Source organism: Artemia sp. Qi Xiang Cuo, chromosome 14, assembly GCF_049724085.1.
Source record: "Artemia sp. Qi Xiang Cuo chromosome 14, ASM4972408v1, whole genome shotgun sequence".
Taxonomy (NCBI): domain Eukaryota; kingdom Metazoa; phylum Arthropoda; class Branchiopoda; order Anostraca; family Artemiidae; genus Artemia; species Artemia sp. Qi Xiang Cuo.
The window spans coordinates 18,653,151-18,669,905 of record NC_142807.1 but is presented as its reverse complement, the minus strand read 5'-3'; the positions used below and the strand labels follow the sequence as shown (position 1 = coordinate 18,669,905).

The 16,755-nt window shown below is 34.0% G+C and overlaps 1 protein-coding gene across 1 annotated transcript in view; it reads left to right on the top strand.

Annotated features, from left to right (window-relative positions):
- Positions 1-16,755, top strand: part of okr (DNA repair and recombination protein RAD54-like okr) — a 76,801-nt gene that overhangs the window by 17,904 nt on the left and 42,142 nt on the right. Inside the window, exons 4-7 of the mRNA XM_089099873.1 lie at positions 2,733-2,802; positions 6,204-6,398; positions 10,591-10,803; positions 13,616-13,777. Coding sequence (XP_088955999.1) covers positions 2,733-2,802; positions 6,204-6,398; positions 10,591-10,803; positions 13,616-13,777 — 640 coding nt within the window. The remainder of the gene's footprint in view (positions 1-2,732; positions 2,803-6,203; positions 6,399-10,590; positions 10,804-13,615; positions 13,778-16,755) is intronic.

Here is a 16,755-nt window from a genome sequence, read left to right as displayed (position 1 = left end):
ACTCGTTCACGAAACTGGGAACAAACGTTCTATCATACCGCAAATGTTAGGCTTTTATTTTTGTCAGCTTCGGGACTGGTCCCGCAACAACCCCCTTGGTGGTCGTTTAGGGATAAAATCTGAGGGAAGGATATCACGGTGTTTATTATTATCAAGGCATTTTTTACAGAAATCCATACTCAGCCTCAGCCTCCTTTGCTCCAGCGAAACCAAATCAAATTTAACTAATAGTTCAGAATACGGAATTTCAGGTCCACGGGAAATTTTAACAAGAGCACGTTTCTGGATTATTTCGATGCGGTTAGATTGTTCCAGAGTTAAGCCGAAATGCCACACAGGGGCAGCATACTCCAAAAGTGGTCTAATAAAAGTACAATAAATTCTTAAAAGATGGGTTGGTGGAACGCGAAATTTTGTCATTAATTTTAATATTTGTAAGCTAGCGTTACCTCTCTTCACCAACTCTGTAGTGAGCGCTTCCCACTTTAGATCAGAAGTAATGTTTATTCCTAGTAATTTAGTTTTATTTACAATTTGTTGTTCAGGGGCAGGGGGATCAAAAGTAGGTCTAAAATTCTTAAAAAAATAAAATGTTAACATGTTACTCTTTTTTTCATTCACTGTAATCAGTGAAGACACCAACTCGTGTCTCACTTTTTGATGATTACCGCCGCTCTGCTGGAGTCACCTTTATCACATATTTCTACTATGCTTAAGTCATCGAAGTGCTTCCATATACTTGCCATGTCCCTGGCAATGTTGTTAAAAATGACTAGGAATAAAATTGGGCCTAAAATAGTCCCTTGAGGAGCAAAAAACCGACTGAGGATCTGAAAAAACTTTTTTATGCTATATTCTTTGAAATCGGTTAGATAATAAACTTTGAATAAAAGAAAATAAATTAGGATTTACAGAAAATTCCACAAGTAGCTTTTGAATTAACATATCATGCTGTATTAAATCAAAACCTTTTTTAAAATTGACTGTTAAAAGGCTAAGCCTTCTACCTGGTTCCACCGAATGTTTTAAAATAAAATCAAGCAGACGAATCAGGTAATGCTTTTTGGACGTCTTTGACATATTGCCAAATCGCTTTCAATCAATTAGTAGTTCAGTTTGAATTTATAACCATTTTGCTAAAAAAGTTTCATAAATTTTGCTAAAAGTGGGTGTTAAAGTTATCGGTCTTACTCCATCAAAATCCAGCTCAAGTCCTTTTTTCGGAATAGGGGTAATGTGCCCAGTTTTCCAAATGGACGGGTATTCATGAGTAGTTGAAATCAAGTTAAAAATATTAGTCAAAGGGCGAGCAATCTTATCAAGGAAAGCTTTAAGTAATTCCACAGGAACATCAATAGGGGTTATACTTGTTCGTTTCAGCTTCTTTATTTTAATAAAAACTTCCTTTCACTGATTTTCGCCAGCGTATCTATCGATGTTGTTGACGGGAGATCTCCCATATGTCCAGACAAAAAAGGGAGTGACTTTTACAATTTTTGCTAAATGTTTATTTAACTGGTCAGCTGTGTCTTTATCACTTTGATCCAGACCAAAATTTAGACTATTAGCACCTTTGCCAGAAAGTTTTTTTATTTCCTTGTATCATGCTGAAGTTTTGCTTTGGAGAAGGTGTTCAACTTTTGAATTATAATATGAAGCGGCAGCCTCTCTTGTCATTTTTCGAATCTTATTACGTAGTTTGTTTGCTTCTTTTTCTCTTTTGTTTTTTTCGTAGTTCAATTTTTGTCGAATTAAATACTTATTTCGTAAGTTATGTACGGCCTATCAGAGTTGGAGCGTTTGGCGGTTTTTTCGGGGAAACATTCTTCATACTTGGTTCGGATTTTGTTTTGAAGAATCGATGGTTTTTCATCTGGAGAATCCGAGGAGTATACGTCTTACAAGTTCTCTTCTGAAATCCATGAACCGAGCATAAATAGACCATTATCATTTAGAGGTCTATATGAAAAAGTTTCAATAACGTATTTAATTTTATACGAGGGAAGGGAGTTCCAATGCTACATAAAATGGTAGCTTTCACTAAGAGGTGGGAGCTCTTGGAGGTTCTGGTAATATTCAGAAAGGTTTGAACATATAACATCAAGTGAAGTTCCTCCTTTTGTCGTGGGAAACGAAACTAATTGTTTTAGTTTGTTATTTTTAAGAAAAAAATCTAGTTTTAGATCATTTTTATCACCAGTTAAACAAATGCCAACGTTAGGGTATTTTGTTGTCACGTAATCTAAGCTTAAAGAAAGCTTATTTATAAATTTTTTTTTCTGAGAAGCTTGTTGACTCGGTGAAGAGTAAAAAACGCAAATAGCTATATTAGCAACACTTTTTGGGAGTCGTTTGGCCCGAACGAGGACCCATAAAATCTCATCATAATCATTCGAGTGTGGTACATTAATTTTTTGAGGTGCAAGCTCATCCCGAACCATCAACATAACACCACCACCTTTAAAGCCCAGAATTCATGTAACAACATCACTGGATTGTTTTATTTGACAGAATTTACTATGTTCTATCAAAATATCTCTTAAACAAGTAGTGAAGGACAGTAGAAACTATCGCCTTAATGTTTATGAATGTTTTCAATTTTGGTGGGACATGGAAGCCAGATGGGTCAGAATAGTTACAAATAGTTCTTCAATGATCGCGAATTTTAACTCAGCGTATGAAATGCCCCCAGTTTGTGGTATATAGTTTTGAAAAATTTCCTTTTTTTTCAGGAATGAGCGCCTTGTTCATGTGGTTGTGGATCCTATGCTTTCAAAGATCTTAAGGCCTCATCAAAGAGAGGTTTGCTTACTTTTTTCCTTTACCGAAAGTGCATTTTTTGAGAATTTATTTTTTGTTTTAAATCCTCTGGAGCTCTGTAGTGGAGCCGTGATTATATAATTTGTTTGAAAATTTATAAGGAAAATACCTGTAGGGGAAACAACTCCAGTTAACCTAACTTTTTTCCTGTGGTTTAGGAAGATTAAATTCTATTTAAAGCAATTTTGAGAAATAATACAATTGAATTGAAGTTAACGGAGTATAAAAAAGGATACAAATCTTTCAAAGGCATTGCTTTTACATAGAGCATCAACATTTTGCTTGCTGGGTCTTTTTTTACAGCGATTAGTAACAAATCTGTCGTCCAACCTTGCGGCAGCTGGGAAGATTGGTCCCTAGGTGTATTGCCAAGCAGAATATTAATGCAGACCATATTGCTGTCAAGGACTTCAATTCTTGTGGGGGGAGTAAGTGCCCTCTTAGATTTTGATTTTTTTGTATTTTCATTGAAAAAAATCGAACAAAACAAACTCCTCCCCTCTAGATCTTCATTCATTAAAAAGTGGAAATATCTTGTCCCCCCCCCCCGTTAATTTTGTTGAATTGGCCCGATGATTGCGGTCATGATTAACACGCACTTCGCAGACTTTTTCATGGTTTGACAAGGAAATATAGAGCTTTCACTGACAGTGCATACATCAATAAATGGAAAAAAAAACTTAAATTCACTATATCAATATATTGTCGTTCTTAACAAGGTTGTTCTTAAGGCTTGTTAGAAATGTGAAAAAAAAGTTAATTTTTTGCTGTTTAATACTAGAGGATTCCTTATTGACACAAGAATCGCCAGTGGATCTAAAAGAAGAAGAAACAGAAGAAAAAAAAAATCACCAACCTGTTTGTAGATTTTAAATTGCTTCATATCTAACCTATTCTAATTATTTATGTGTTTTTTAGTCATTGAGACAAAATTTTGTTAAGAATCAGTTTTTAAGTCCGTCTTGACTTCTTTTTCCTAATTCTAGGAATTTGGAAAAAGAATTTGGAAAAAGGAATTTGGAAATTGAATTTCAGTTATGCAAAGCATACCTGTGTTAATAACACTCACAATGTTGGTGGTTGTTTACTGAATTTAAGAGATAAAAACGGGTATGATTTAAATAGAAAACTGGAACAAAAAAAAAACAACAACTAACTTTAAATAGTAAAAATCTGAATATTTTAACTCCATGTCCGGGAGCCTTTATTAACGGGAAAAAGGGTCGAATTATATTAAACGCAATGTATAACGAAAGAAAAACACAAAAAAAGAAACAAGTAAATAAAAGACGTGTTAATAACCTCAAAAATGCTTCACTCACTGTAAATAGCCTGAATAAGCACACGGAAATGACGAATGATTGTATCTGGTTGTTTAGTTGTTCAACAGTCACTTAAAGCTAATTGACAATGAGATTTAACTAATACCAAGGTTTAGTTAACAACCGTTGAGATTTTCAAACAGTTCATGGTAACGAACTGTAAGTGAAGAGTGACGCGGCTCAATAGTAACCGAAACTCTAAAAAATGGAATTTTAGCTGAAGCAGACCCATTCATAATAAGGTGTATCCGAGTGTCTAGTCAAAGCTCTGAATACAATGTTCATCGTAAATAAATTTTCACATTTCTAAATTCCTTTACTTTTCTCTAGAGATAAGGACTGGTAATGAAGCTCTCTAATTGGCTTGTGATAACTAAATTAAAATCAAATTCAAAGTACCCTCTGTGGTAACAGAGTAGATTGATACTTTACTTGGCATTACAGAGCCTGGGATTCTATTCCTACTGCCTCAAGATTGGGCGACAGACTTGTTACCTTTCCCTGTAAAAAAAGCTACAGCAACTGTAATGCCGATTCGACACCCTATTTGCCATTAAGGGCTTTGTGGGATCTCCATCCTTTATCCTATCTAGGTTGCTCCCGAATTTAAGTAAATCTTATTATGACGGTTAGCTAAATCTTAGTGTTAGCTATGTTTCAACGTGAATGAGCCTTTAAGCATAACTTTTACTCTTGCTCAAGTATATACGCTATAATTTGAATAAAGCAGTTCTGCTGCTCTTTATTATTAAAACAAAAGCGCCACCAGACTTGTAGAAAGTAAGTAAAACATGAAGTTTTTTCAAATGAAAGTAAAGCGTGGCATTGAAACGTAAGACGAACATACATTATCCTGTATGCAGGGGGATTGCTCTTTGTGGTAAAATTTGGCTAATACTTTACTGAAAGCATTTTAGAGTGCCAGCTTTATTTACTAATTGCCGTTTAAATATTCAGACTGAGAGTTGTATTCCTTTAAGTTCTTTTCTAATTCCTTCCCTTTCTAAATCCCTTTTTTATGGGCAGGGATTGATAGCTAATTATCGTTAGCTAAATTAAAAACAGGGTCAATTAAATTGATTTTCGGTACCGGCTCTAGCTTGCTTCGAAATGTAACCAGAACTTGTTATTACTATTAGATAAATCCCAGTGTTAATTACGTCTCACTATGAATGAGCCTTTTAAGCATACCCTATCATCTTCCTCAAATGTGTAAACTATAATTTAAGTAAGACAGTTTTTTAGCTATTTATGATTAGAACATAAGCGCCACCATCCTTGTAGAAATTAAATAAAGTATATTTTTGTTTTAAATGAAAGTAGAGCGCGACACTAAAATTAAAGCGAACATGCATTATTCTCTATGTAAGAGGGTTGCTCCTAGCAGTAACTTTTGACTATTTCTTTACTGAAAATATTTCAGTATTTACGGAACTGTAACAAATATAGCTAGTTGTTAATTTCAAGTCTATTTACTGATGCCGTTCAAAAGACGTGAAATGAGATTTTTTATGCTAAAAGCAAATGCGAATAAATAACCCTTTTCATTCTTGAGGCATTGTAATAAAAAAAAAGATTACTCCTTTTACCATATTACTCCTGTATTAAAGCATTGTTGTTGAAGCATTAAAAAAGAGTCGAGTTTTTGCGTAAATTGTTGGGGTTTGAAGAAGTATTAGCCCCCATCCTCGAATCTACAGGATAATTTCACTGCGTAAGTTCTGATGCCACTCTTTATTTTCATTTCGAAAAAAACTCATTTTTTATTTTGTCTAACTCATTTTAGTGTTTAATAATATGCTCAGGGCTGACTTGAATATGATGCGTACTCTCTCAACCACTGCTTTTAACCTCAATTTTTAAACTCAGGTTGAAGACTGAACTATTTATAATTCTGTTTTTTTTTTTACTCTAAAATACAAAAAAAAATTAAATAGCAATATTTTCCCCGGTCAAGCAGTTGTTTTTAGAGGCCGGTGATTTTTTCCGCCACGTTTAAACTTACCATAATTCCTTACCTTAGGTCCCTTACCGGGAACTACCTTACCGTATTTATTTTAGGGTGTCAAATTTATGTACGATTGCGTAACAGGGCAGCGCATAGAAGAAATGCATGGTTGTATTATGGCAGATGAAATGGGCCTTGGTAAGACCCTCCAGTGTATTACCCTTGTTTGGACTTTATTGAAGCAAAGTCCGGATTGTAAACCGACAATTGAAAAATCAATTATTGTTGCCCCCAGCAGCTTGGTAAAGGTATGTAAATATATTACTGACAATTGGCTGTTTTTTTGTTTTTCTTTTAACATTTAAACTCTTGATTTGTCTAAATAATAAGCTTTTTCGTTCTAGTTTGCAAAAAGGGCAAAGAATTTTTATAATATAGTTACGAAGACAAAAAAAAAAAAAAAAAAAAAACATCTCCTCTAAAAAAATTCATCTGCAAGTCATTGGTTTCAAATAAAACCGAGCAAATCTATTTTTAATTATTTTCTTATTATAATAATATTTTAAAGGAAATTATTCTAAATGATGTTGATCGAATAAAGAAACTTTTTCGATAAATTTCCGGCCCAGGGAAGAAGATAATCAGGAATTGTCATGAGGAAGGTAGCCAGTTAATACGTTGATAACCGTTACGAGGTAACCAGACGTTTACTTTCGGTCAAATTAGGTAAAAAAAAATTATACTACTACTAACAACTCACCGCAGCACCAAGCCGCCTGAGGACAACACAGCTACATACGCTCCTCCTCCATCCCAATCTATTTAAAGCCTCCCTTTTTGCACCCGCCCATGAAGTTCTCATTTCCTTTAAATCTTTCTTTATGACGTCCTCTTACCCCAGACGGGGACGACCTGCTTTCCGTTTAACCCTAGATGGTTGGCCAAAAAGAATAGCCTTTGGCAATCTGTCATCCTTCATCCGCACAATGTGCCCTAGCCACCTCAGCCCTTCTTTTATTATAGCCCTAGAGAGTTGTACTGAACCACATATTCTGCATAGTCTATTGTTTCAAACACAGTCAGTCAGCTGGGTACCCAGAACAATCCTTAAGTAATTTCTCTAGAAAACATCTAGCAAATCTTCATCCGCTTTTCGGAGCGCCCATGCTTCAGAGCCATATTTGACCACTGTCATCACTGTAGCTTCTAATATTCTAATCTTGGCTTGCAGACTTATCTTCCTATTGTTCCAAACTTTTTTTTAACTGTGAAAAAACACCCTGAGCCTTGGCTATTCTACTTTTGACATCTTCAGTGCTCCCACAATCTTTACTAATAATACTACCAAGGTAAGTGGAGGTGCCCACCTGATCAATTTTTTTATTGCCCAACATCACCTTTTCATCTTCACTTATTCCTAGCCTTAGTGACTTGGTCTTCTTAACATTAATTTTCAAACCTATTCTAACACCATGAACTCGTAAAACCTCTAAAACTTCATTCATTTTGCTCACACTTGCATCTAGGATCTTTCATCTAGGATGCTTAAATCATCAGCATAATCTAAGTCAAGGAGATTTTTTTCTCCTCATTTGATTCCGTGGTCTCCCATTGCCTTTCCAGTGCGCCTCAAGACAAAGTCCATCAAAATGATCCATATAAAGGGGGATAGAACACAACCCTGCTTAACTCCTGATTTGATACAAAACCAGCTGCTTACATCATTTCCTACCTTTATCGCAGCAGTGTTATTCTCGTACATAGCACTAATCGCTTTAATGTATTTGTCTGGTATACCATACAATGATAAAACCTTTATTAAAGCTCTTCTATCAACAGAATCGAACGCTTGCTCATAATCTATAAAACTGAGGAACAAGGTATTTGAAAACTCAGGAACTTCTCAATTATTAGCCTAAGAGTGAAAATTTTGTCGACACATCCTCTACCTTTTCTAAAACCGCACTGTTCTTCTCTTAAAGCTTTGTCTACGGCATCTCTCAGTCTAAAAAGTATCATATTACTAAGTAATTTACTACCTACAAAGACCAGACTAATCCCTCGATATTTACCACACTCACTTTTATCACCATTCTTATAAAGTGGCTCAATTAAGGTTTTCCTAAAATCATTTGGTACTTCCCCTTTTTCAAAAATCATATTCATAATCTTCAGTAACTTATTTCTAACCTCAGAGCCGCCATATTTAAGAAACTCATTTACCACGCTATCAGCACCTGAAGCCTTATTATTTTTTAGTCTTTTTAGTGCTGTCACTAATTCCTCCTCACAAAACAAATCTTCCTTCACATCCAAGGTATCACAAACTTTTTCATTTCCCTCTATATCTCTTCCTTTAAGTCTATCTCGGTTAAAAAACTTCTCAAAATGTTCGGCCCATCTCTCTTTAGTTTTTTCTTTATCATTAATTGCGGTCACATTCCTATCTTTAACTGGGCCAAGTCCGCATTGACTACTCCCTCTCAATTTGTTAACGTGCCAGTACAATATTTTACTATTATGCCGTCTAGCTGCATCTTCCAGATCCTCGGCAATTTTATCCATGGCCTCCCCTTCACACCCCCTTAGTTCATATTTTAATGCTTTCTCCACTTTCTTTACATTCCTTTTGTTTTCATATGATCTATCACTAAGGTAATTCATGTACAAGTTCTTTCTCCTTTCTATTAAACATAAAACTTTTTTTTAATTATACTTCAAATTATATATATTAATTATAATTTTATTACATTATCTTAGTTGTGCTATTCGTTAATTGTAATTAATAATTTAAATAATTAAATTAATGAATTGAATTAATGTGTATTGAATAAACATATCTGTTTTATTTATTATTAAATGATAAGGAAACTTTTATTATATGTAATTTTATAGATAAAATTGTATTACAACAATAAATCTAATTATTATTGTATAATGTATAATTGCATAAGAAATTAGTTTTGATTATTGTAAATAAATTAAATTACAGTTAACTAGTTAACTGTTACTAGCTAATTATATAAGGTAATTTCTTTCTAAATATGTAAGCTAACTTTCAAATCATGTAAGTTAATTGTAATTAAGTTTTTCTACATTGTTTCAGCATTAAGGAATTTCTTCGTCTGGTAACGTAATTTTACCAGCACATCTCTTTTCGGATTTTATGGATCTTTCTCCGAACCTCACGGATCTTATTCCAAATTTCACGGATTTGCATTCAAATCTCACGAATCTCTTTCCAGATATCACGGATCTCTTTCCATATCTCACGGATCTCTTTCCATATCTCACGGATCTCTTTTCAAATCTTACGAATCTCTTTCAAAATCTCATGGATCTCCTTCTGAATTTCCTGGATATCTTTAAGAAAATGGTGCAAACGAAATGTGAAGATTTGGCAGCAAGACAAAACTGCTTTTCATTTTGTTATTGGATTCAGCAGACTGGAAAATTGTCTGCTACTAGTTTCAAAGAATGCCGCCATAAATACCTAATGATTTCTTTAAAAATAACACCTTTACATTGTACTGTGTGTGAAGATAAGTTTCCAGATTTGTCTAGGTTTTTTTGTGGTCGTAATTCTTTTTATGCCTTGAAGTTCTAATTCAAGTTCAGTAGTCGTCAAACCTTTAGTAATAAATTTTATGTTACCTCATCAACGCTTCCCTTCTGGTACTATTCTAAAACTAGTATTTTGTCCTTTTCTGTTCCTTTCTGAATGATCAATTTTAATTCAAGTATATTGTTTCTAATTGAGATGGCTATAAAAATGTTCTGCGGATGAGGGATGACAGATTTCCAAAGATCATCCTTATTGGCCAAGTATCTTGGGCCAAATAAAAAGCAGATCGCCCCCCAATGTGCTGAAGGATGTCCTAAGGAAAGATTTAAGGGAAATGGAACTTCTTGGGAGAATGTAAAGAGGGGGCTTTCAATAGATTGGGATGGAAGAGGAGCGTGCGTAGCTGTGTCGGCCTCGTGTGACTTGGTACTGCAGTGAGTTGTAAGTAGTAGCAGTGGTACTCAGGTTTTAGGTCAGTTGACATCTTGACAATTCTAAGGTCGAAGTACTTGAGGTATGTCTTATATGTTTCGCGCTGTAGGAGGGAGAATGTGAAAGTTACAGTTGTGTTTATCACAAAGTGTTTTTACTATGTTCAGTAATCTAGTCTTGATTTTATTTTTTAATTCATTTTCTTCAACAGGTTGTCCCGAGCAAGGTCGTATCCAAGGGGGGGGGGGGTACGAGATTTAAATCCCCCCAAATGTTGTCTTTCTCATAAAAAAACGTAACAAAAATAAATATATAAACAAATTTTGATGCATTTTTTTAAGTTTTGTGATACCCCCCCCCTTCTTCCGAAAAAAATCTTCCCCCCCCCCGGAACAAAAATCCTGGATATTCCCTAGGTCCCGAGCCACCTTTTTTATATAAAATACTTCTCCAGGCAATAGCTGCCTAAAGTCTTTCATTAATTATTGTGGTTTTTTTTTCAGAATTGGGCCAATGAAATACGGAAGTGGCTGTTTGGAAGAGTTATACCTCTTGTAATTGATTCTGGCTCAAAAGACGATATTGACAGGAATCTTGATAGTTTTATGCAAAGTAGACGACCAGTAAATCCTATACTCATTATTTCCTATGAGACTTTTCGATTGCATGCCAAAGCATTACACCAATCAGAAATTGGGTTATTGATATGTGATGAGGTATGTTGAATTATTTTTGTATTTATCAACAAATTGGGTAAATAAAAGAAAAAAAGGACCCGATATAGCAAAGAAATGAATCTGAAAATGACAAATGGGTCTATGGCCAGTAAAGGAAACAAAGGGAACAAAAATCAAACAAATTTTTCACGCGTCTGGAGCAAGGCGTCTTCAGCGTATAAAAAATAAGAAGAAAAAAAAAAACAATACAACTAGAATCTAAAACTAAAATAACAGAAATAAAGAAATGTATTTAAAACTAAAACAGACTAACTACTATATAAATATATAGTAGTTAAATATATATATATATATATATATATATATATATATATATATATATATATATATATATATATATAATTATATATAAACGCTTTCCACGAAGGTCGGACTTCATGGCACGAAACAGGTGGAAGTCGCTTGGGGCCAGATCTGGACTGTAGGGTGGGTGAGCCAACTGTTCGAAGTCAATCTGATTGATTGTGGCTTGTGCCACGCGGCTCTTGTGCACAGGTGCATTGTCATGAAGAACACCACGAGCCAGCATTCCTCGCCTCTTCGTCTTGATTGCCTGGCGCAACTTAACCATCAGATCCGAGTGATAGGCACCAGTGATGGTAGACCTTCTGGGCAAGTAGTCGATTAGAAGGAGACCTTTCGAATCCCAGAAGACTGATGCCATCATCTTGCCTGCAGAGGACTGTGTCCGAAACTTCCTTGGAGGTGGCGAGTCACTGTGTTTCCACTACTTGGAGGCGATCTTGCTCTCAGGGTCCCAGTGGTGTACCCAGGTCTCGTCTCCAGTCACAAGTCGCAAATGGAAGTCTTCTGGGTCTCTCCTGTAGAGCTCGAGAGGTTGTGAACTGAGCTGCATCCGCTGCTGTTGATCTTGCACTTGAAGATTTCGAGGCACCCATCTGGCAGACACTTTGGAGAGATGAAGATGGTCGTGATGGCCCTTCAGAAAGGCTAACTTCGGTTGCAACTTCATTGACCTTTAAACGACGATCAGCCATGACAAGGTCTTCCACACGCCGGATGACCTCCGGGGACGTCACTTCCTAAGGGCGACCGGACATTGGGTCGTCTTCCAGGGATTGACGGTCCCGCTTGAACTCTGCGGCCCATATGGCGACCGTGGAATACTTGGGAGCATCTTGCTGGTACACCTTTGCCAACCGATCTGTGATTTCTCTAGCCGAAGAACCTTCTTTGACAAGGAGTTTTATCACTGCCCTGTACTCGATCAGTGACGAATCCATTTCTACAGTGATTCAATGACTTTGGAGTCTTCTTATACCTGAAAGGACAAAGCAAAATGAACAGTTTTCAGGCTGTGAATATCATTTACCTAGATAAGCATGCATGCAGGGTTAGAACTTATTTTGCAATTTCTAAGTGTTCCATTCTACGAACTTATTGAACGTCCCTATATATATATATATATATATATATATATATATATATATATATATATATATATATATATATATATATATATATATATATATATATATATATAATATATATATATATATATATATATATATATATATATATATATATATATATATATATATATATATATATATATATATATATATATATATATATATAACGCGTTGCTCCATACGGGCGAAAAATTTGTTTGATTTTTGTTCTTTTTGTTTCCTTTACTGGCCATAGACCCATTTGTCATTCTCAGATTCATTTCTTTATTTTGCCATGGCTGGCAAGCTCTTTACATCTTTGAATACTCTATATCCATAAAATACAATGTAATCTTTGCATTACTGCATGCAGGATAAATAAAAAATGTGCCTTAGAAAATATTTTTAGAATGGCATCTCCACTGGTAAATAGCCTTGAATGGCAGACACATGCTGGTAAACATCCTGATCCCCCTATGTAGTACAGAAAACGCTGACCGGGTTGAAACAATTAGTAAGGTGTTAATTGTTTTAGAAGATCTTGTATCATTATCGTGGACTAAAGATCTCGGCTTTGCTAAATTGTCAAAATATAGAACTCGTACAGGCCTAGTGTCATTAGTTTCTTTGAATATTTTACTTCAACAAGGGAAGACAATCGTAAATAAATGAAATTAAAAATCCGAAGTGGCTTGGAGATGATATTTTTTCTTAAACAAATAATTGCTTGATATTCTAAGTTGTAATAGAAGTAAGTTGTTCTGTTTGATTTGTTTCTCAAATCAATCCAGCATAAAGGTGAAACTATATGTTACTCAGCATGTCATTTTTGGTTACTTGTCTTATTGCAAGGATGGGCCTTATCCAATGGTAGAACCTGCCTAACTCAAAAAGGTCAGGAGAATTGTCATGTGAAAATTTAATTAAATGCATAAAATGAAATTTAAATTAAACAAATTAAATTTATTGCCTTATGAAAAGTATCTAGTTAAATCTAATTAATGGTGGGAATGACCAAAAATGGCTACAAGGCTATCCCCTTCTCTTGAAATTTTGATACACTTCAAGATTGGTCCTATAATTTCTTTTTTTTTTTCGCGTAATTTGTCTGTTTTTTTACTCTTGTGAGATATGTCCTCTCTTCTCCGAATCAAAATTTTTTTGTAAATGCTGATCTGGGAAATCAGCTTTTAAACCTTAGGATTAGTAATCAATTTCCGGATGAACTTTCTTGTTTCAAAGATAAGTATTTGAGCTAGCTCATTTTATTTTCAGGATTTGATATTTGAGTTGTTTCCTGAAAGCTCAATTCTCCAAAGCATAAAAGAAAGTTTGTCTGGAAAGCGACTGTCTACCCTAGCGTAATTTTTTGCTTTCAGGGACATCGCTTAAAGAATTGTGAGAATCAGACGTACAGTGCACTAATGGAACTGAAGTGTAAAAGACGAGTGCTTTTATCGGGAACGCCCATTCAGAATGACCTCATTGAATACTTCTCTTTAATTGGCTTTGTTAATAAGGGGATGCTTGGAACGGCACAGGTAGGAGTTTGATATTTTATTTATTTGGAACTTTTGAAACTAATGAAATATTAACTTTGGAACTTAAAGATGTTAATAACTCTTTGAAGATAGAAATGTCTCTAAATTCAGTTTACAAGTTTTAAAGTTTAAAAAGAGTTTTAATAACAGCATAAAAAAAAAATCTGCTCTGATTTTAAGTGCATAAGACTGGTCCTAAATGATTAAATAATTAATTATTAAAGACGCTCAAAACTGCAGTACAAATATCCTTAAAAAAATTTAAAAAATGTGAGACTAATATTGAAACACAAAATTGAAAAATCACAAATTATAAATTTCATATTTCACAAATGATGGATACCCAAAGGACCTATTATGGAAAGTTAAAAATTTTGCCGCACATTTTAAGGCTTTAATCTTTAAAAATCGTATCTGCACAGTTATACTAGTTGCTGCACAGTCATACTAGCAAATGCACATGCCTGAAAAACATGAAGACGCTTAAGTGCAGTATGAGATTAAATTTTTAATCTTCTTGAAGACAACAATGAAGTTGAAGTTGTAAACATGAAGTTGTAGATGTAAAATCTTAACATAAACAGTTTCAACTTAATTCCTTTTTCCTTTGTTTTTGTTCTTCTTCTTGTTTTGTGTCCTGAAAAGTATTTTCATCGAAAAAATATAATGACCAACTGAAGGGTTGGTGGGATAGTATCAATTTTAGCCACAAACACTATTTTCAACCCATAATAGCTTTCATACTATAACAACAATTTGCAATATGTTATTCGATTTCAGTTATTATCCCGTGTCTCTTCAATTGTACTTAATTCATTGCAATGAATGCTTCTCTTTAATTGGCTTTGTTAATAAGGGGATGCTTGGAACGGCTCAGGTAGGAGTTTGATATTATTGCAATGTGCTAAAGAAAAGGAAGAAATACCATCTTCAAAAATCATATATCCACAGTTATACTAGTTGCTGCACTGTCATACTAGCAAATGTATATGACTGAAAAACATGTAAACACTTAAGTGCTAACATGTAAACACTTAAGATTAACTTTTTAATTGGCTTTGCTAATAAAGATATGCTTTAAGCTGCACCTTGTTCAAGAAAAAGTGCTATCTTAAAAATTTGTTTAGCTTTTTAATTGGCTTTGCTAATAAGGAGATGGTTTAAACTACACCTTGTTGAAGAAAAAGTGCCATCTTAAAATTTTATTTAGCTTTTTAATTGGCTTTGCTAATAAGGAGATGGTTTAAACTGCACCTTGTTGAAGAAAAAGTGCCATCTTAAAAATTTGTTTAGCTTTTTAATTGGCTTTGCTAATAAGGAGATGGTTTAAACTGCACCTTGTTGAAGAAAAAGTGCCATCTTAAAAATTTGTTTAGCTTTTTAATTGACTTTGCTAATAAGGAGATGGTTTAAACTGCACCTTGTTGAAGAAAAAGTGCCATCTTAAAATTTTGTTTAGCTTTTTAATTGGCTTTGCTAATAAGGAGATGGTTTAAACTGCACCTTGTTGAAGAAAAAGTGCCATCTTAAAAATTTGTTTAGCTTTTTAATTGGCTTTGCTAATAAGGAGATGGTTTAAACTGCACCTTGTTGAAGAAAAACTGCCATCTTAAAAATTTGTTTAGCTTTTTATTTGGCTTTGCTAATAAGGAGATGGTTTAAACTACACCTTGTTGAATAAAAAGTGCCATCTTAAAATTTTTTTTAGCTTTTTAATTGGCTTTGCTAATAAGGAGATGGTTTAAACTGCACCTTGTTGAAGAAAAAGTGTCATCTTAAAATTTTGTTTAGCTTTTTAATTGGCTTTGCTAATAAGGAGATAGTTTAAACTGCACCTTGTTGAAGAAAAACTGCCATCTTAAAAATTTGTTTAGCTTTTTATTTGGCTTTGCTAATAAGGAGATGGTTTAAACTACACCTTGTTGAAGAAAAAGTGCCATCTTAAAATTTTTTTAGCTTTTTATTTGGCTTTGCTAATAAGGAGATGGTTTAAACTACACCTTGTTGAAGAAAAAGTGCCATCTTAAAATTTTGTTTAGCTTTTTAATTGGCTTTGCTAATAAGGATATAGTTTAAACTGCACCTTGTTGAAGAAAAACTGCCATCTTAAAAATTTGTTTAGCTTTTTATTTGGCTTTGCTAATAAGGAGATGGTTTAAACTACACCTTGTTGAAGAAAAAGTGCCATCTTAAAATTTTTTTTAGCTTTTTATTTGGCTTTGCTAATAAGGAGATTGTTTAAACTGCACCTTGTTGAAGAAAAACTGCCATCTTAAAAATTTGTTTAGCTTTTTAATTGGCTTTGCTAATAAGGAGATGGTTTAAACTGCACCTTGTTGAAGAAAAAGTGTCATCTTAAAATTTTGTTTAGCTTTTTAATTGGCTTTGCTAATAAGGAGATAGTTTAAACTGCACCTTGTAGAAGAAAAACTGCCATCTTAAAAATTTGTTTAGCTTTTTATTTGGCTTTGCTAATAAGGAGATGGTTTAAACTACACCTTGTTGAAGAAAAAGTGCCATCTTAAAATTTTTTTTAGCTTTTTAATTGGCTTTGCTAATAAGGAGATGGTTTAAACTACACCTTGTTGAAGAAAAAGTGTCATCTTAAAATTTTGTTTAGCTTTTTAATTGGCTTTGCTAATAAGGATATAGTTTAAACTGCACCTTGTTGAAGAAAAACTGCCATCTTAAAAATTTGTTTAGCTTTTTAATTGTCTTTGCTAATAAGGAGATGGTTTAAACTGCACCTTGTTGAAGAAAAAGTGCCATCTTAAAAATTTGTTTAGCTTTTTAATTGGCTTTGCTAATAAGGAGATGGTTTAAACTGCACCTTGTTGAAGAAAAACTGCCATCTTAAAAATTTGTTTAGCTTTTTAATTGGCTTTGCTAATAAGGAGATGGTTTAAACTGCACCTTGTTGAAGAAAAAGAAAAAGGGTCATCTTAAACATTTGTTTAGCTTCATAGGACAGTGAAACG